The 20,971-nt window shown below is 41.3% G+C and overlaps 1 protein-coding gene across 11 annotated transcripts in view; it reads left to right on the top strand.

Moving 5' to 3' along the window:
- The window catches only part of MME (membrane metalloendopeptidase), a 136,399-nt gene extending 115,887 nt beyond the window's left edge, over positions 1-20,512 (top strand). For all 11 annotated transcript variants that reach the window (XM_070239164.1, XM_023621147.2, XM_070239168.1 and 8 more), the window contains 7 exons: positions 2,000-2,058; positions 7,724-7,843; positions 9,303-9,436; positions 9,557-9,622; positions 12,469-12,564; positions 12,961-13,037; positions 19,336-20,512. In XM_070239164.1, coding sequence (XP_070095265.1) covers positions 2,000-2,058; positions 7,724-7,843; positions 9,303-9,436; positions 9,557-9,622; positions 12,469-12,564; positions 12,961-13,037; positions 19,336-19,435 — 652 coding nt within the window. In that variant the 3' untranslated portion in view covers positions 19,436-20,512. The remainder of the gene's footprint in view (positions 1-1,999; positions 2,059-7,723; positions 7,844-9,302; positions 9,437-9,556; positions 9,623-12,468; positions 12,565-12,960; positions 13,038-19,335) is intronic.
- The last annotated feature ends 459 nt before the right edge of the window (positions 20,513-20,971 follow it).

A 20,971-nucleotide genomic window follows, 5' to 3' on the forward strand; every position in this document is an offset into this window, starting at 1 on the left:
CTATCAGAATGTTGAGGACGCATCAGAAATGCCTGAGTCACCACAGGGAACCGTGTTTCTCCTGGGGGCCATGTGAGCCCATTTTCCTTTCGCCCCTCAAGCCAAACAACACAGAACCACACTTAACCCAAGTCATGATAACTGTGTCAGTATACATAAACATAGTCCTAATGACTTTTTCTCCTGGTCGTCGTGATCTTTCTTTATATAAATATCTTCTTTTATGATACTTTTTGGTCACACCAACAAAATCAACTTGTCCTATGTAGTTTCTGATCTCTCGATTTTAGTCTGACGTGCCTGGGTTTACAGATACGTGTTTTTGTTGTGAGTCATCACAAATCATGTGGGAAACAACTGGAGTTTAATTAAAATAAATAAAATTACATGCTTGTAATCATCAACCTGCAAGGAATTAAAACATTGATGACTCAGCTGTGATGAAATTCGGGACGGCTGATGTAGCAGTGCACCACCCTGTTTGGAAATGGTTTTCTCTACTTAAAAAACAACATGAAACTGAAGAAGAAACGCATTGATCAACCACCCCTCATCTGCTCCCCCCCCGCCCCGCCCCCGTCAACAAACTTTTCTTCCTAAAGAAAAATTCATAGAAATGCTATCGGGATTAAAAAGCCCCCAAATCCTTTATATGAATGTCTTAGTCATGTTATTGGAGATAAAACCCTTACTTAATTAGGATGTATCAGACAGTTGTTATACATGGCCCTCCCTCAGTTATTTTTAAGAGCTCAAAACAGGACCCTCATCTGACATCCCACAATAGTTCCTGACGTTGTAGCTGAAATGCTGATTTGGGCAACTGACATTGTACTGCTCTACTCGAAAAGCAGGGTCTCCAAACAGTTCTGATTTAACCTCATTGTACTGATTGCCCTTTTGGTGAGTAGGATCGTCACTGCCTCACGGATTGTTGCCCTGACAGTGGGGTAGCTACAGTGAAGCCGTTAGATAATGTTCCATGGTTATCATGAGTGTATGCTCGTGTGCTGGCGTCTGGGGTGAACTGAAGTCAAGCTGTGGCCGTTCTATGAGTATGTAAGGATGTATGTGATGGTCTATTAAGATGTGAATATTACTCCTGTTGCACAAAGTACTTAACAATGGTGATTGACACGCAGCCTTCATGACGTCTGAGCAGAAAGACGTGGAAAGTGGGCACACATCCTTTACCTTAACCCTGCCCCTGATTTATTGTCTGGGAGCCATTTTTTTCCATTTTCTCATTCAGTCTCAGAATTATTTATGCATCCTTCTCTTCCTAACTACACTAGAGTCTTTGAAGTCAGGAACTGTCTTTTATAAAATCTCTAGATTCTTTACAGAGCCTCGGTCATGGTATATACAGACAGACAGACCAATCTACTCACAGACCACCTGGACTTCATTTTACAGTCATACAGAAAGACACCTCTGCTCAATTAGTTGAAATGTCACATTTTTTTAATAATAATTTTAAAAGGCAATAATCACAGGCACATTACCCAAAGCTAACTACATGCCAAAGGGATATCTTAGTCCTCAAAAAACCTCTTTGTAAACTAGGAATTTAAAGAATTTTAAATGTACTTGAATCTGAAGTTTTAACAACCTGTACTTAAATATTCTGTCAACTACTCCAGAATTATTGGCATAGTTACCTAGTACAGGAACATACAGCTAAACACATTTCAATATAACCTTAATCCATTGCAATTTCCGAAGAGATGCATTCAGATGGATTTTGTGCTGTCAGATGCCTCCATAAAAATTCATGCAAATGAAATAACAGATTACAGACCTGGATATATTCTGATTTTTCAAGGAGTAGAAATACTTTCAAATGAGCTGTCTCCCCCAGTGAACTAATTTGAATTTGTTGATAGTATTTCAAACAGAAAGTTAAGAGTCATCTAGGAATACTAATGGTGCTTTTATTTTGGTGGGCAGATTGGATCAGATAAGTGCCGTTTGTAACGAGTTCTTATGTTTTCTACAGGTGGATAAGCGGTGCAGCTGTAGTCAATGCATTTTATTCTTCAGGCAGAAATCAGATAGGTAAGGTCCATTCCTAAATAATTCTTTTATATTTTTCTGTTGTTCCCAACGTGTAGTGAATTGCTTGACAATTTACAATACTCGCCATAAAAGCACAGCTGAGGCTGAGTTATTTGTTTATTGAATATGCTCCTTGAAAGTAAATGCATCCATTTACCTCTTTTCACTATAATAGCGGAATTTAAATTAGTACAGATCACGTTGAGTATTGTTCTTTTACTGTCTTCTCATTTGGAGCCACATAGTTTATCTTATGTCTAAGTATTTTATTTCTAAATACTTTTTAGAAGTCCCTTATACCTCTGTATAGTTGTATTGATGTTAAGACTTTCTAAACGTCAGAGTCTTAAGTGGTTCAAGGTTCCCAGAGCCAGCTGTGCGGTCTCCCTGCAGTTCTGTGTACTCTGGTGGAGGCAGTCCTGTTCTGGATCCTCTTTTCTTCTAGAAGACTCCAAGAGGCTCAGAAAGTTGAAAAGTCTATTATATTAGGTTGAACCATATGAAATTCTATTTACTTAACCACTTTTGATCAAAAAAGAAAAAAATTTCATATGTTCTCTAATAGTAATACCACAGAAATATGCTTGGAAGTTAACTCATGGGTGAATGATGTAATGGATAACTAAATGACTTATATAACAAAGATATATTTTTTTCTCTTCCTGGGAAGACCTCGACATCTTTAAACTCTCTCTTAAGTATCACGTAAATGGGGCCATTTTTTACCAAGGGTTCTCAGTATGTAGAAAGACACCCAAAGATGCAGTACACCCAGAGGTGTTCTCAACAAATATCTCAGAGTCGGCCCTAACCCTGGTTTTTCTTGAATTCTGTTACTAATTAGATTAGAAATGATGAAAATCCTGCAAGATTTTTACCATTGGTTAAAAGATAAACTTTAATATAAATTTTAACCCTTATTTTATTTTAAAGTTTGATTGTAACTTTACCTTTTGTGTTTAAGCCTAGGAAGAGTTAGTTTAAGAAGGTATCTACATTGTCTTCTAGTATTTTTATGGGTTTTGTTTTTTTGGTGAGGAAGATTGGCCCTGAGCTAACATCTGTGCCAATCTTCCTCTATTTTGTATGTGGGACACCGCCATAGCATGGCTTGATGAGCAGTGTGTAGTCCCATGCCCAGGATCTGAACCCATGAACCCCGGACTGCCAAAGTGGAGGGCGCAACTTAACCACTATGCCACCAGACTGGCCCCTTTTATGGCTTTTATTTTTGGAGTAAGTCCTTAATCCATCTGGAATTTATTTTAGTACATGACATGAACATGGGTTGTATGAAGTAATCAGAAAAATTTGTCTTTTTTTTTTTTAAAGATTTTATTTTTTTCGTTTTTCTCCCCAAAGCCCCCTGGCACATAGTTGTATATTCTTTGTTGTGGGTCCTTCTAGTTGTGGCATGTGGGACGCTGCCTCAGCATGGTTTGATGAGCAGTGCCGTGTCCGCGCCCAGGATTCGAACCAACGAAACACTGGGCCGCCTGCAGCGGAGCGCGCGAACTTAACCACTGGGCCATGGGGCCAGCCCCAGAAAAATTTGTCTTTTTATAACGTATAGATAATAAGTAAGGCCTGTGCACTTGGTTAAAATCAGGGAGGTCAAAGTCTTGGCTAATACATTTCCCAACCAGTGAAATGATTACCTGAACTCAGACCAGAGCCTGTTTAATGATCAACTCAGACCCCATGCAGTCCATCCTTTGGAATGTGTTCCTAGAAACCACACCGACCTTTCCTCGAACTGCCTTTGTCTCTGGGGGGTCTTCACTTTGAAGACCTCTTTTGACCTCCAGTAGTTCTCTCGGTGTGAGATCTGTTCATTCTAGATTTGGGCTTGAACAGGATTGTTAACTTTTGGTTGGATCCCAGGGCACAGCGAGGCAGCCTGGACTTTGGTCCCCCCTTAGGGCAGACTGAAGGATGGAGCTTCGTTTTAATCCGGCTCAGGAAGGACCCTGGATTTTCTAAGACCTGGTGCTGATTCACCCCAACAAGGAGAACCAGGCAGGCTCTCTGCAGGTCCACCCTGGCTTTCATCTCTTCAGCCCTTCCCTAGAGTAGATCAACAGTTTAGGTCAAGACGGGACCTTGTTTGGCTCTGAATTATCCCACATCCCTGGAGTTGGCTCAAAATTGGTCCATCTCAGAGATTCCCTGATCAGAGAAGACGTGGGAATGTTTTCATTTTGAATTTAATGCCGTCAAACCAAATAGGCACACAGCGACAGGTAAAAGTAGCCTGACATTTCTCAAAGTAGACAGTTATCCTCTGAATAGTCAAGATTTCTCTGTAATAAGTGTTCTTAACATATAAGAAAGACCTTTCAAAGATTCTTAAGATAAATTCATCTCATGGAAATACGAAATCCAAAAACTTGTTAACCTCTTTTCATAAGCTAGTCTGATAATAACAGCAGTTCAGAGAAAGGGAACATGTCATGAAGAAGAACAGTCTTTGACATGTGCACGTTTTCTCTTTGACAATTCATTTAAATCTTCAAAGTGGGGATTGTCTTAACTAAAAATAATTTAAGATCCAGATATCCAGTTTTCTTCTTGCTAGAAGAATGTGTGTGTGTGCGCGTACATACACAGATGTGTACCTTTTGCAACACTGTCTTGATGGGGTTGGCATCATGTGCATTACAGAATTAGAACTGGTATAGAACACGTGTCTCATAAATGACCTTCCCACCCTCACACAAATACCCTAAATTAGATCTCATACAGTTTCTCATGGGATTGGTCTTTCTATGTTATGGTAAAAAAGAACTTGTTTTGTTATCATGTAGGGAGTTACTCATGTTAATAATTTCTACTTCTTAATTCAATTCCCAACACTTTTTGTCATAACTCACACATATGGGCTACATTCCAATTTTTATGCACCCCCACCACTTCACATCAATATAAGTCAGCTTCCAGGACAGGAAGGCATCCCAAGAGTGTTTCAGTCACTGGTTCCTCTTCTTGCACATTTGCCCTGTGGAGCTCTAACAACCTTCCATGCTGGCAGAAAGGTTGCGTTTGAATATTTCGTCAAATGTTTCTCTGTAAGTTCCAGGTGCCATTCAGTCATCTTATTAAACCTTGAAGTCTTGTCGAAGGAAATGATCAAGTCAGATGGGAAGTCTTATTACCGCTGCATTTTCTTTTTTCATTAACAATATAATTTTTTTCAATTTTAGGAAATTTGTAGATTATTTGGTGTATTTAGCCTGGGTGGTCTATGACTACCTGGAGATACTTAAATTTTCTAAAGTTGTCTTACTCACTCTTAGGAGTCTAATTTTCAGAATTGAAAATTAAGAGTAAATGTTTCCAAACATATTGCCATTCCATTTAATATAAAAAGAATATTTAATTTTTTTCCACCAAGAATTGGTTTTACCTGATTGCAATCTTGAGTTTTATAGCAAAGATTCTAAAATTGAGTCACTTGCAGCCTTAAAAAAATAAACCAGGGAAGTGAGGTGGTGGTGAGTGAGGAGAAACAGGGTCTTTTGTTTCATGGGCCAATTACTTATTTAATTAACTAACTTGGTGACAACCACGAGCATAACAAATGCACAGCTAAGTGGCTGGTTGTTATCAACAGTTGTGAAGTCTGCTAAAACAGTGATAAGGCAAATGGAAAAATGCTCATCATAAGATTCAGCTGACAGAGGAGAAGGAGAAATCATAATTTGCAAAGCTGAACTTGAAGATAGTATTTAATATGAGCCATAGAAATCTTATCTCTTGCCTGAAGAATGGCATATCAGGGTGTAATTAAAGCAGCAGGATCTTTACAGTTAATGTTTAGGCTTGATAGCACATTTCATAAGAGCATTTTATATAATGGGGTGGATTTTAATCAAAGTACATAGTGTGGGAGATAGTGTTCACTTTAAGTTAATAAAGTACTGCACATAATTTTTATACTTTAAGCTAAAAATAATTTCTTGGCACTGTTGATAGCTCAGGCAGCTACATGTGAGGTATAACTTTCATCAAAAGTCTTTAAGGACGAAGTATTTATTTTTTTATTATTTTCTCATTTTGAATGTTATGGCAACTTTCCAGATTTTTTAAAGGTCTGGAGAGAATTTAAATTGCCTGGTGTATTTTCAGCGTCTCCTATGTAAGTATCTAATATTTATTCTTGAAACCCATGCAAGGCTATGTCATATTCACCCCACCCAAAAGACACAGAGACAGCATCTGCTCCTCTGCGGTCACTGGATCTTACATTTCTGAAGGCCAGGACCCTTCTCTTGAATTCTTGGCATCCCACACAGCAGTGACCCAGGGCTTTGCAGGTAATAGGTGTTGATACTAAAGATTTTTTTTCAACTACAGAACATAATGGTTCAGTTATTTGGTGGATACTAGAGTTTTTTAAAACATGGAAGATGAAATTATGAGGGAGGTGGAGAAGCCGCGGGGTCGAAGGCCAGGAAGAAGATGCTGTATTTGTTAGAGAGCAGTGCTGGCCATCCAAGCGTTTTCAGCAGGCGAGTGACGCTGACGAGAGCTGCACTTGATCTGACTGCAGGATAGGTTCGACTTAGGATAAACTGTAGCTGGGTGAGACAGGACGTGGGAAAACCAATTAGGAAATGAAGTAATTCTCAAGGCAAGAAAGGAGAGTGTGTGCCAGGATGGGGCAGTGGGAGAGACCGGTGGAGGAGACAGACACAGGGATACACGGGAGGGAAGGTGCACGACCTGGGCTTTTCCTAAGTAAGCTATACAAGACTTCGTAAGATAAGTAGAAAATGTTCACTTTGGGTGACTGAGACCCTTAAAATGCCTGTAGCAGGAATAATAAAGTCAAGAGAGTGATAGCATAGAGTGGAAAATGGTGAGTCTGGTGTTTGACACTGAGATTTAAGGAGTTTGTGAGGCATCTGAGTGTAGAAAGTGAACGCACTAATGCACGTGTCAGGGTAGACATATAGAAATTGTTACTTCTTTATTTAAAGTCTTTAGTACACCACAGTAAATTCATTATTCATTCATTTATCATCAATTATTCATCACGTTTCCTAAGCACCTGTTATGTTTCAGGTTTTGGGTGCTGGAGATAATGAACTGAAAAAAACAAATGGACTCAAAAACAAATTTATGTGCAGACACACAAATCTCTGCCCTCAAACGGCTGATATTTGAGATGCTGGGGGCGGGGCCGGCAGACAAGAAAGCGAAGGACAACATCCATAAAGAAAGAAAGAAACAGTTATAAACGTCTCGATGGAGATAGAATAGGGTTACGGGGCTGGGGACACCTTCGATCGAGTGGCTCTGTTTATTTAACAAGCTGTTGCAGATGGATAAATGTAACTATTTCTCCCAAATATTTGCAATGGGAGAAAGCCCTCCTGAATGAAGATGATGGTTTTCCCTGCTCTGAACTCCCCATGGCGGAGAACAGTCTTAGTAGAGACCGTCAAGTGAATTGTGGTTCTCAATCGTGGATCGTGGGGCCGCTCCGAGATGAGCTCTTTGTCGTTATCAGTAGGAAAAGACCTGCATTCGTTTCTGTCGCAGATGTTTGTATACAGTTGAGTGAAGTGGGCATCCTGGAAAACAGCATAGCGGGCGAGAGCCGAGCCCCGGCCGCCCCTAGAATAACGCCCTCGTCCCCTAACCGCCTTCTTCCCCACAGTCTTCCCAGCTGGCATTCTGCAGCCCCCTTTCTTCAGCGCCCAGCAGTCCAACTCGCTGAACTACGGGGGCATCGGCATGGTCATAGGACACGAAATCACCCACGGCTTCGATGACAATGGTAAGGCCCAGGGACACTCTCCTCTAGCTGAGAAATGTCCTAATAAGCCTGATGAAGAGGTATTATAATTTGTCAACACAAAAACACGTTTATTCATCGGTGTGTTAGTGGCCTGAAAGTCACCCCACGTTTAGTGTTCCCTTTAAACTGTCGCTTGAGAAGATCAGGAATTTCTGGTAGTGAGGTAAATGATGTGTGCTTTCCCCTCTGACAGAATGAAGGAAATACTCACCTGGAGAAAACACTCTGAGGTCTGTTGATACCAATGGTAGTGTTTGGTCTTGCTTGATAATTGTTCATCTTACCTCCCCAGACCCTTAGAGGGCAGGGTCCACATCCTAAAATCAGATAGAAAATCAACAAGGAAGGTTCCCGTAAGACTGTTACACCACAGATGGTCAGGGGCTGCTGCTTTTTGCAACTTATTCCTACTGCCTGGTTCAGCGCCTCGCACGCAGTAGGCACTTAAATGAGCATCTGCTGCCCCAAGTGGCCAAACAGATGGAGAGTTTCAGTGAAAGTTGAGAAGAATAGACGTGAAGACATGAGAGGCATAAAGAGGTGAGAGTTGACGCTGTGACAAAGGTTGTTCACGGTGGAAGGAAAATGAGAACAACAGAGAGAAAATAATCAGGCCTTAAGTGGACCCAGCTGTAGAGAGCCAGAGCAAGGAAAGGAGATGGGAAGCGTGTGTTTCAGAACTTAGTAGGTGCCTGTTAACTCAGTTGACTGCACCGCAGTCTTCACAGGGAAGTCCTAGTACTTCCCTGTTTTTTGTTTTCAAATGGAAAAGAAGTGGAGGCACCTAAAAAACTTGCTCAAAGTTACGAAGCTAGGAATTGGTGAAACCAGGATGTGAGTTCAGGTAGCTCGTCTTCACGGCTTTTTTCTTAATCACTGCATCATAGATAACTATTAAAAGGATGATAAAATTAAGTATCAAAACACTTAACATATATAAATGCGGCTGTGGCTCCGGAAGGGGAAGATCGATGTATCTGAGGGGTAGCAGGAAAACTCCAGCAGGAAAGCAACTCTTTCTTTGTGCTTGAAGCAGAGGGAAACGTGTCATGAAGGGTTGGAGCCATGAAATGAATGCCGGCATAAAAATATCAACCTTTTTAAAATCTCAAAACATCCAGTTAAACAGACATGACTCAGGTGAAAACCATCCAACAGAAACCAGCCGCGATTTCAGGAGTGTTTATCTGGTGGCCTCGGCTGAGATATCAGGAGCCAAGCAGCTGAACCATCTGGATTAATCCTGAGGCGTGTCAGCAAGAAGGCCCTCGCAGGCCGGGCTTCCTCAGCTCTGGATGAGGAAGGAGATCCGTTTCCTTCATCTCTGTCCAGTTTTATGTTCTCCGTACAGTGGTATTTCAGTCCTTACACTTTGAATTAAAGATCTTATTGTAATTCTTGACCGAATGAGTTCCCATTTTACTTAAATATATTACAGGCAGAAACTTTAACAAAGATGGAGACCTGGTTGACTGGTGGACTCAACAGTCTGCAAATAATTTTAAAGAGCAATCCCAGTGCATGGTGTACCAGTATGGAAACTTCTCCTGGGACCTAGCAGGTGGACAGCATGTATGTCGTCAGCATTCTCTTGAGAAGTTTTAGATATGTTCAATCTTAAGTGAATTGTCGATGGTTTCTTAACAATCTGAATGTAGTTAAGGGTCTTGAAGCATCTATTTTTTTTAACAGCTCAATGGAATTAATACGCTGGGAGAAAACATTGCAGATAATGGAGGTATTGGCCAAGCATACAGAGTGAGTAATAATATTTTCTTTCCATTTTAGTGGTTGGAGTGTATATATGTCATATTTAATCATTCATTTAAAGCCTTTTGCAAAAGACAAGATAATTTATATATAATGTATAGAAAGACATATACTGTAAGCAAAAGACATTGAATAGAAAATGGGAAATATACAGGGAGAAAGAGGGTGGTAAATATGCTAACCAGAAAAGCAATACCATCGTGGCTGAGGGGAACCCCAGTTTCCAAGCCCCCAGAAAGCGAGGAGAAGAGGAAGCCCAGGATGTTATATCAGCAGAAAGGAGATACGCAAGTCGCGCAGAGGATGCAATGTTTTTCAAAGAAACAATCTCTAAAATAGATATTTTTAGCAAAGATGCCCCATGAGAAGGATTTTTTCAGTGTCACTGATCAATACACTGAACAGGACCCTCAGTTCCACTGCAGGTAAAGCAGCATTTGGGACCATAATGAGCATCAACATCAGGCCTAATATTAAAGGCCAGCTAGTGACAATGACCCAGTGAGGGACTGAAGTGATACGGTGCCAGCACATGGCCCTGTGGCTTCCAAGCTATTATACCCAGAGGAGCTAGTCAATGGAGCATCCCTGAGAATCTCATTTACCCTTCCACTCATTCTTGCATCCAACAGACACTGGTGGAAGGCTATACTGTGTGTCTGGCACTAGTCTCAGTGCTGGAGATACAGCTGCAAACCTTCCATGAAATATGTCATTATTTGATGGTTTGAACAAAGTTTAAAGGATTGGTCTAGTAGATGCCACGTGCACAAGAAAAAGTAGGAATTTTCACAAGAGTGGAGGAATACTGATCTTGGAAGCAACAGGAGGAGTGAGGTAGTTTTGAGACCTTCCGACCCCCAGGTAGCCCACATGTGGGAGAACGAGCAGAGTCTCCTTGAGGGGGTACGGGGGCAAGGTGTCCCCAGGATAGAACCAGGCTCTTCCGAGACAAGAGTGGATGGAATGTTCCATGGAGTGAAGAGGACACAGGGTTATTCGTTCACCATAGAAATGTCTCGGTGAAGGGGAGGAGAGCCTGGTGGTCGGGTCAGGAAGGAGGAAGCATCAGAGCAGTGCGGGACGGGTGACTGTGGGCCAGGGACTTGGCAGTGACTGTGATGATCAGAGTGTGAGGCCGGAGATGTTAAGCAGGCTGCAGGGTTTCTGAGAGAATGGAGTCCCCACCAAGTCCTGGGGGTAACGAGTGGCTGCTGCTTTGAATGCTTGGGAATTTTTTGACTAGACGCCAGATGTTGTGCATTTTACCTCTTTGCGTGCTGGATATCTTTGTTTTCCTGTAAGTATTCTTGTCTTTATTCTAGGACATGGTTAAATCCCTCAGAAGTGGTCTGATCCTCTTGGATCTTGCTTTTACAGGCAGACGGGGAGGACTTGGGGGGTGCGTAGTCTAGAGACAGTTGTTGCCCGCTGCTGAGACGAGACCTGACTGTGTGAGTCCAGAGGACTTCCACGTCCGTCCTCTGGGAGCCCGGGCATTTGTCTCTGACCCTTTGGTGGCCCTTCCGCTAGCTGTGGGTGGTTTGCTCACGTGCACAGTCACCTTCTCAGCTGGACACCTGAGTGGGCCGTCTGACCTCGAGATCCTCCATCTGCAGCTTTCTTCACTCCAGTACCCTGTCCTGAGTGTCCCTGAACTCTTAGCTCCTTCTCCTCGACTCAAGGAGTCACTTAGACTCCAACTGGGTTTCCCTTCTCTATGCTGTACCCTGGAAACGCTCAAGGCCATGAGCTGGGGCAATCAAAGGGTCACCTCATTTGTTTCCCATCTCACAGAGATCGCTGCCCTTTGACGTCCAGTGTCCTGCAAACCGTCATTTTATATGTTTTGCCATCATTTCGTTGTTTCAGTGGGAGGGTGAATCCAGTCCCTGTCACTCCCTCTTGCCTGAAGTGGAGGCATTGGCACTCTTAATACTCCCACAGTTTCTAATACACAGCCAGATAAAGAATCAGTGCTGTAAAACTCGACCACACTCTGGGTTGCTGGTCTGCCATGGAGATCCTCACCTACAACAAGTACAGAATTGTTCTAAGATGTGAAATATACCTTCTGCTTATCTAATTGATCACTTTCCTTTGTGTTAAATTGGAAGTAATTCATCTCAGAAAGTTGACTGTCAATCTCTTAAGTATATTTAGTACAAAAAAGCTACGCTTTTCAACAGTCTCCATAAATCCTTAGAGTTAAGAACATTTTCTGACATTCAAGTAACTTAAATTCCTTCTTCCTAATGTAACTGAGGTTCCGTCTATCTTGCCCTGTGTTCAGGGGGCCACAATAATTGCTCATTCTTATTCTTAGAATCATAGGATACTAGGCCTCTAAAGGATCTCAAGCGAATCCCTTGACTTTGGGCGAGAATCACTCAACGAAGTCTGGTGTGAGTCTGTTTCAGTGTGAGTCTATTTTGCTGAGAGTAATAATTAAGCCACATGGAGCAATTACAGACTCCCTTGGCAATCCGTTCTTCCAACTGGCTGGACTTACCCGTCTGTCTGTAGAACAACTTAGACGAGTTTTTCCTCACTTGTTTCCTCATCTGTTCATTCAACTGACATTTATTGATCATCTGACATGTGCTAGTCTCTTATCATCTGTTAAACAGTATCCTGTTGTTCTCAGAGCATTTGTAAATAAATTCTAGTTTTCTTTCTAATCCGTGAAGTAGTTATAGGTTGTCATGTCTAATATATTATTATGATGATTCTGACATAAAAGGTTAATTTCTTGGTTACATGGTCTCTTGCATAGATTTATATATAAATTTAGAAATTATAAACATCATGCTTCTATTTCATTAACTGCCTAGGCCTATCAAAATTATGTTAAAAAGAATGGTGAAGAAAAATTACTTCCTGGAATTGACCTAAATCACAAACAACTGTTCTTCTTGAACTTCGCACAGGTATCGTCTCTCTCTTGATTGATAGATGTGAAAATCATTTTGAGTTATAATTTCATAGTAAGTTAGCTGTTGCGTGCTGAGTTTTTTGTTTTAAGCAACTGTGGCAGAGCGTTGATTTGACCAACTTACATTGTGTGTAACAGACTGTCAGATCACATTAGTAATAAATTTGACTTGACACTTTCACTGTGTATAACAGACCGTCATATCACATTAATGATAGTTATCTTCCTGATTGCCTATGGTTGAACATTATTTGAAGAGTAAATGATTGAGGAATGCAGAATTCCAATTTAATTTTTGCAGTAAGAAGGTTGATTTTCCCCTAGTCTGACCAAACAAATAATCCTTGATTGAACCTAAGCACACTCCTTTCCTTTTCTGTCCCATCCCTAGGTGTGGTGTGGGACCTACAGGCCAGAGTATGCGATCAACTCCATTAAAACAGACGTCCACAGTCCAGGCAGTTTCAGGTGCGTGGGTTTGAACAGGAGTCAGCTTGCTCTAGTACTGACTCCATTACTTCCAAATTTGGAAATTGGCCTTTTCTAACTCTGCGTCTATGAAATTTGGAAATCTAGTGGGGTTTTTTTCTTTTGAGGATCACAGACGGGATGAACAGAACACATCGGGGTAAACATCATGTCTACACAAGCAAAGCCTTGACTCTCTTATCCTCAGAATGTATGTGACCTAAGCGCGGTGCTTGATGGATTGCAACAAAGATGGCGCCTCGGAGCCGTGGCTCTATTTAAAGCTAGAACAGATATTTCCTAAGAGGCTGTGAAAGGTTTAGGCCTGGAACCGATGAGTTGCTGTTCCAAAGAAAGATTTCCATTCAACACAAAGGGAAACTTTCCAGTAATTAGAGGTGGTCCCACATGGAATAAAGTTATCCCCAAGTTCCAGGAGAGAGTTTCTTGAACAACCTCCCAAGGATGCTGGAGAAAAATGCTCTGCAGAGGAAAAGGTTGAGTTAGGAGATGTCTAAGGTCCTTCCCAAATCAGAAAGTCTAAGAGAACGTTGGATTGAAAGAGAATCACTCTACCCAGCCTTTGAATGTTGAATCCTAACTCCCTATGTATCTATTCAGGACTAAATTCCTAAGTCTGCCTTGTCCCCTATAACACTTCATCACTCTTTTGCTAATTAACAGCAACACTTCTTGGGCAAGAGTGTCTCAAAAACAAATTAAAAAATTTGAAGAGTGGTTAGAAAACAGTTTGAGAACAGAGGAGAAGTAGTGGGTTACATTTTAAAAGTCTTTCCTAAAATAGAAGTGAACATACTGCCCGGATCATTCACTCCTGGGGAAAAGCCACATTCAATTATGAAACAATTAAATAGCACGTTTAAAAAGTAAAGAATTTACTCAGCTTGTTCTAGTATCATCATTGTCATCATCATCATCTAGTGTTTGCCTTCACAGTTCTTTCAAAAGTCATTCGCTCAACAACTGTTTTTATTGTATGCCCATTATGTGTATAATCCAGGGAAATTTAGTCTTGCTAGGACATCCAAATTGGCTACGTTTTAGGTAATGAGCTACAAAAGTCACTGGATCAATTCCCACTATGGTTTATCCAAGTAACTTTTAGTTTTAATTTTTAAAGTTGTCTTTTTCTTTACTGAAGTCTTCAGAAGTTAAGGTACAAGAATCTAATTCTGAGGATAACAGAGAACAGTTATAAGCTCATACAAACTACTGTAACAATCTAATTTGCCAAAGGTCTTCCCTCCACATCTCCCTGAACGAAAGCATATATCCATAAAGACTCAAGTGAATTTAAGTAATGTTATTGTAATACCTGGTATGTCTGGTGTCCTCAGAGAATGGGGGCTGCAAATTAATTAATTTTTTGATAGCTAAAATTTGTCTCTTGAGTATAAACATTTTTATCTTAAACACTGGATTAAAATTTCTGTGTTTAAAGTACGTTTTCTGCCTTCCTCCCATATTAACACAGTATCCTGAACAAAACCTAACCTTTTCTTTTTGATGACACGGACTATTGTTATGACTAATAGTTATGGTTTCACTGTTTATTAGTTTACTGAAATCCTCAAAAGCTGGAGTGGGGGAAATGTGTATTTATTCCTGCACTAAAGAGCCACCGACGGTGATGCACTTTTACTTTTCATTTTGGCTTTTTATTGGGGTTTTTCTGCCTGTTTCTTTCCTGTCTCTTTCCTGTTAACTGCATTGCTTGCCTTTAGCCGTCCCATTCCTCCACTCTGAGTAGCTCAGAAAACACATCCTTACACACATATGGTAAAAATGAACACACACTTCGAAGTAAGAAATACTTGAGTTCCAACCATGGCTCTGCCATTTACAAGCTATTGACCTCTGTGTCTCAATTTCTTGATTAAAAAAACATGAGGATTAAATTATCATGAGAGTTGCTGGGAGCATTAATGTTACTGTCTGTGAAGGTCCTATTACATATATGTGTTTGAAATTAGTGCTGGGATGATTTTTGGATGAGAGGCATGAACAGAATAAGAATCCCTATGAATAAAGTATCTGGACTTCATTCCGTCTTAGCTGACAGTCAAGGCCTGTCTGTTGCTCATTTCTTCTGTTGTGTAGTTCAGAATGTCAATTACTAATCACTGGCTAAGTGATTGATAGGTAGATAAATAAGTAACTTTTCTATCCCCGATTTAAACTGAAAACAATTTTATTATAAATATGTAAAATTTTGTACTTGTAAAAGTATGTAATATTTTATTGTAAATATATAAAATTATTTGTAACTTTCGTTTTCTTTGTTCTGGCCCAAAAGATTCCTCTTTGACTATTTTTCATTCATAACAATAGACGTGTGTGTTGTTGTTTTTGTAAAGGGTAAATGGAGTGCCAACCTCTTGTCAAGGAAATTATTATTTTCTCTGGAGGTAAAGGGATTTCCTTGGCAAAAGGTTGAGGTTACATTTAGTTTGGGAAACAGGCTGCTTCCTGGCTCTACGAAGTAAAGCATATTTTTTAAAGAAAAAACGAAGAGACATTGAGATGCTATTAAAAAATTGTGCACAGTGGTTTATGTAGACACATTTCTGAAATGGAGGGAGATTTTGTGACCTTAGGCTAACATAGCCACAGTATTAAAAACAAAATGCAAAATATACTTGATTTAAAGTGGAATCTGTAAACCATTTGTTAGGTCTAAGCTGTAATTGTTTCATTCTTTCTAACTAAAGTCTTATGTGCTTTAAAATAAACTTCTAAAACTTTAGTATTAGAGCAAGAGCATTTCTGCTTGATATTCTAGAAACTGAATCTGCAATTTAAGTGACTTCTGTTTGCAAGTCCAGTTTTTGTTAGCCATCCAGTCACTTCAGGGAATAGTTATGATAATATTTACTATATGACCTATAGATGTGTTTCTGAAGTTATTCAGATCTGCTGTTTCTAAATGATATGTGAGGGTCTGATGATTTTTTAAAGCAGGTCCGAGTAGAGAAAATGATGCCAACGTCCGTGCTACCTGAATAGTATGGTGTTACTTTCGAGGCTTAGGTTGCACAATGTGATCCACCCGTGAGAAGAGGGCGCTTCCTGGAACTAACACAACGATAATGTGGGAGATGCTTTCCACAGCTTGATTTCTAATACTTTTGAAAGACCATCCTTTCTAGCGTTTTCTGTAGACATTTTGTTCCTTACCATCCCATGATTCAGCTAAACCCTCTCTGAAATACTAATGTTTTCTCCATTTACCTTAAATATTAGCATTGGTCTCTGACGTTTGTAAACATTGGTGTGGATTTGGGTGAGCCATGTAGACTTCCTGTTAACAGTTGCTGACCTTCAGCCCATACCTCAGAATCTATTCAGGCACTTATTTCCTGATGAATTTATAGTGGGACAGACGCTGATCAATGTGACCTTACTTTAAAAGAATCATGAAGAATCGTGAACGGTAATCAATGGCAAAAATTAGAAAGTTTATTCATGAATGAAGCAAGTTGGTCATTTAAAAGAAGTAGGAAAAAGTTGTTGGAGGGCTCATTAATTGTACACAGTTCCCTCAGTGATTCAAAAATCCAGCTAATTGCGGCAGGAGGAGTCAGATATGTTATAGGATATAGTCCACTCTTGGTCACGTGATGTTCAACTCTGTCTCTCTGAGACAGCTTTTGTTTTCCAGTTTTATTGAGAAATGATTGACATCCACCACTGTATACGTTTAAGGAGTATAGCAGGACAGTTGGACATTGTGAAATCATTCCCATAGTCAGTTCAGCTAACATCCGTCTTCTCGTGTAGGTACAACAAAGAGAAAAACTTCTCCTTGTGATGAGAACTCTTGGGATTTTCTCTGTTAACAACTTTCCTGTGTATCGCGCGGCAGTGTTAACTACAGCCATCGTGTTGTACTTACATCCCCGGGACCCGTTATCTTATAACTGGAAGTTCTACCTTTTGACGACCCTCCTCCAAGTCCCCTCGCCCCCAACCTCTAGATGTTGTTATACAAGTGATGGTTTGATGAGGGAATAAACCGCACAGCACAGTAAAATATTTTATACAATAAAGTAAAAGTTTCAAGTAAACCACTTTAACAAATAATCAATAAAGCCTTTATTATCTTCTGTTATTATAAACACAAGCACTACATAGTTATGATATAGCATGAAATTCATATGAGTGTTCTATGTAAGGTTAATGAAATATGATCCCACTCAGAGAAGGAGTTCGTTTTTATTAATAGTTCATCCACTTTTTGAAATAGATTATTTGTGTCACCCATCCACAGGTTTGATGTTTTCAACAACCAAACACTAGTTAGAGTCCTAGGAGAGTGGGTGGAGCCCTGCCACCTTGTTGGCCTGACTCTTCAGAATCACACTCTTTCGTGAAGCCCCTGGACGGAGGGAGAGGAGACGGGTCGGATGGAGAGCTGGGTGTGCGTGAAGTTGGGTGTTGCTGGGTCCCAGTGGTGTTTGGGGAAGACTTTCTTGTTTTGAGTTGTGTTTTTTAAATTTCTTTAATGTTTTTAAAAGAAATGTAGAATTAGGGCACGGGTTTGGACACTTTTACTGAAGTGCTTGCCCCTGTGTGATTATATCTCAGACACAATCCTTTGAAACTTTTAGTAAGATAAAAATAAGCAGAGAGTTCTTCCCGTCGTGCCTCAGAGCCGTCCCTGTCCCCCGGGAGCTGGCTCCCCAGTGTAAGGAACTGTCAGGCCACCGTGGTGACCGTCCCTCAGCCAGTGTCAGGGCCTCCTCACGTGGGAATGAGTTGGACTCAAGGAATCAAGCTCTAACTGAGAGTCCATGAGCCTGGGACCTAAAAGACTAAAGAGCAGTAGGCATTCCTTATGTCTGAAATCTTTTTATTCCACAAACATGATCACTTCGACCAGGTATCAAGTGAATTTGTTCTCGAATTTTCAGATATAAGAAAGGACACATCATTCTTTTTTTTCTAATCAAATTAATTCAAGCACTAAGCTCCCAACCTAAATTTAATTTCAGAAGTTTCCAGTGTCCTCCTTTGTAGGAGAAATTAGGGAACGGCCCCCATCTGCAGCCTGCTGTGGTCACTGCTGACACCCTACCATCCGGGGGCTCCATCTGCCGTCCGCCAGTGTCCTCGGAGGCAGGAGGGCTGAGGAAGGTCCCCGTGTAGCTGCTGGGGAGTAACTTGGCGGGGAGTGGGGCCGGCGGGAGCAGCAGGCCTGAGGACGGTGTGAGGCGGGGGAAGTGGTCCGTGTGGTCGGCCTCCATGGGCAGGATGCTCTGCGAGAAGGCCGGGAAGGTAGGCTGGAGCCATCAGGGACGGTGGAGGGCATGAGAGCAGGCTGAATTTCCTGCAACCCCTGGAAGGTTTTAAGTAGGGAGTTACGGAATTTGGTTTAAATTGTGAAGATCATGCTGACTGCCGTGTGGAGAAGGGTTGCAGGGAGAGAAGTGCTGAGCTGTGCTCGTTGGAGCCTCTGCCTGGATGGAGAGCTCAGTAAAGTGGTCTGCCCCTCCCCAGCTGAGGTGGGTGTGGCAGGGGCCCAAGGAGAGAGAAGGGAAGGAGCTGTTCCGACTGATGGAGATGTCTTCTCTGCCTCGCTGTCCTGACCTGCCTCAGCCTGCGGCCGATGATGGGGTGGACGGTGTGTTTTTGCTCACTGGGTGACCCTCAGAGATAAGGTGAAACTGGCCATTTTCCAGCCCTTTCCCATTGTTCAGGCTGAATCCAGCTTCTCAAGTCTGTGGAGTTCTTTTGGAAAACAAGAAAATAACCGTTATCTTCCCTGTTAAATCGAATCGACAAATGTCTATTTAAAGTCTTTTATTTAAGTTATTGTGTGAGCCCTTTCCAGCTATAGGGGAAAATCATGACTGTTTTCTTTGACCAAACTCTTCTTGTAATAACTGTGATTCCAAATATGAATTACTCATTTATTTTGCAGACTGGTATGGGATGTTTATAAGTTAACTCCCCATGACAACCTTGAGATGCAGGTACTGTTGTTATGCACATTCTGTAGAAAAGGAAACTGAGGCACAGAGGCTACATAAATGCAACTCACAACCAGGCTCCCACGTCTGTCTTCAAAGCCTGTGCTCCCAGCTCCTGTAGCTTGTTACTTCTCTGCTTAAACTTCTGTTGCTGAGAAGCAACAGTCTCGTTCTACCCAGTTTTTTTCCCTTTAAACCGTAAATTCCAAATTCACTCACTCGGCCCACACAGAGTTCTTAGAGCTCCCTCGTGCTGGGGACGTGGCGTCAGGTGCTGACGGGACTTCTGTTTGCTTGTTTCGCAGGATTATTGGGACTTTGCAGAACTCCCCTGAGTTTTCAGAAGCCTTCCATTGCCCCAAGAATTCTTACATGAACCCAGAAAAGAAATGCCGGGTGTGGTGACCTGCAGAAGCTGTGCAGCCTTGGGTGACTTACCGACACACAGGAGTGGGGAACTCGACTCGAGAGAAATGGGCCTAGAGGTCACTGTGCTTACAGGGGGTGGTCAGCAGAGAGGCGAGCATCTGTAACCTCGAAGTCGGTTATTCTGGAAAGATGTGAGGGAGGAGCGCGTCTAATGTCCGTCAAATCAGTCGCTTCTCACGTGTAAATAAGGCTCAATCTCCAGACACAATACGACCGTTCATTTCTGTTTCTCCTATAATCTGCCAGTTTGAGGTTGTCTCTTGAAAACGGTGTTGACCACCTGCTGTAGACCAGATTTCTGTTCAAAAGGAGAAAGAGGAGGCTGAAGATTCGGTTGACACCAAAAGCACAGCAGTGACCTGAGAGTTAAAAACACGCGGCGTAAGTCCTGATTTTTACTTTTATTTGCAACAGTTACACTCCTTCAAAACTCTTCCAAAGAATTCTTATACCTGTTGGGGCCTTGGGACTTAACACGCTTTTAAACTGATTTGGCCAGGTGTCAGTTAGTCACTCTGCAATCGTTTTATCTGAAGCAATCTTAGGGCTGAAATGAGTATCCAGCGCTGTTCCCTGTTGCACCTGGTGTGACTGAGGCTGAGGTTCGGAGGCTGCCTGCATTTTTCTAAGCAATTTCTTGTTCTTTCTCAACACTCGGTCTTTTTAAGAGATTTGTAGTAATGTATAAATAATAATTTTTATATTTAATTATTAACTACATTTATGACTAATTGTTATTATAGGTAATCATTGAATATTGAAGTTTCAGACCAAGATAAATAGTTATGAACCAGGGTCTGTAAAGTGATGTACAGATGAAGATTTAAGACTTTTTAAACTTATAAATCATATTGATAAAAAGCTTTAAGCGCGAACTTTGCATTAAAAATTGCCATTGGACAGATGCTCAAGATTGTGGTTTAAGCAGGATTTTCAGCATTGATTCTGTGCCCGAGGAGCTGTGACAAAAGGGAAGTCTGCGTCTCCTTATCTCTCCAGATGTGTCATCTGATGGAAATATTTTGATAATAAATTGAAATTGTGAGCCCATTACTCACCAAGCCTGTTGTGTCAGCCGTCCAGCCTGGGAAAGTGCATTTCTGAGCAGAGAAGAGAGGCTGCGGCGCCTCCAAGGGACATGCTTCTGAGATCCTAGCTCGCTGGAGTTCTGGGAGGGGACCGCCCCGTCCTGGAGAGGAGCCCGTCTCTACGGCTCTTGTGTCCTTCTCTTCTCCTGTCCTGTCAGCTAGTTTAGTGAGTTCCATTCCTTGATACTTTACAAAAGAGCTGCACTTCCAAAATCCTTATTTGTTCCAACAAAACATGAAAGTGGGGGAATTTCTATCCAAAACATGAGTGTTGACTTTCCTGCCTCTTGAAAAATGCCCATTTAACTATTTTTTAAAAATGTTACTGAAATGTGACATATATAAAAGCTTCATGAACATAAATGTGCAGCTCAGTGGACATTTTAGTGGACTAATTTCCACAAGTCCTTCCTAAAATTATTAT

Source organism: Equus caballus, chromosome 16 (genome assembly GCF_041296265.1).
Source record: "Equus caballus isolate H_3958 breed thoroughbred chromosome 16, TB-T2T, whole genome shotgun sequence".
NCBI lineage: Eukaryota > Metazoa > Chordata > Mammalia > Perissodactyla > Equidae > Equus > Equus caballus.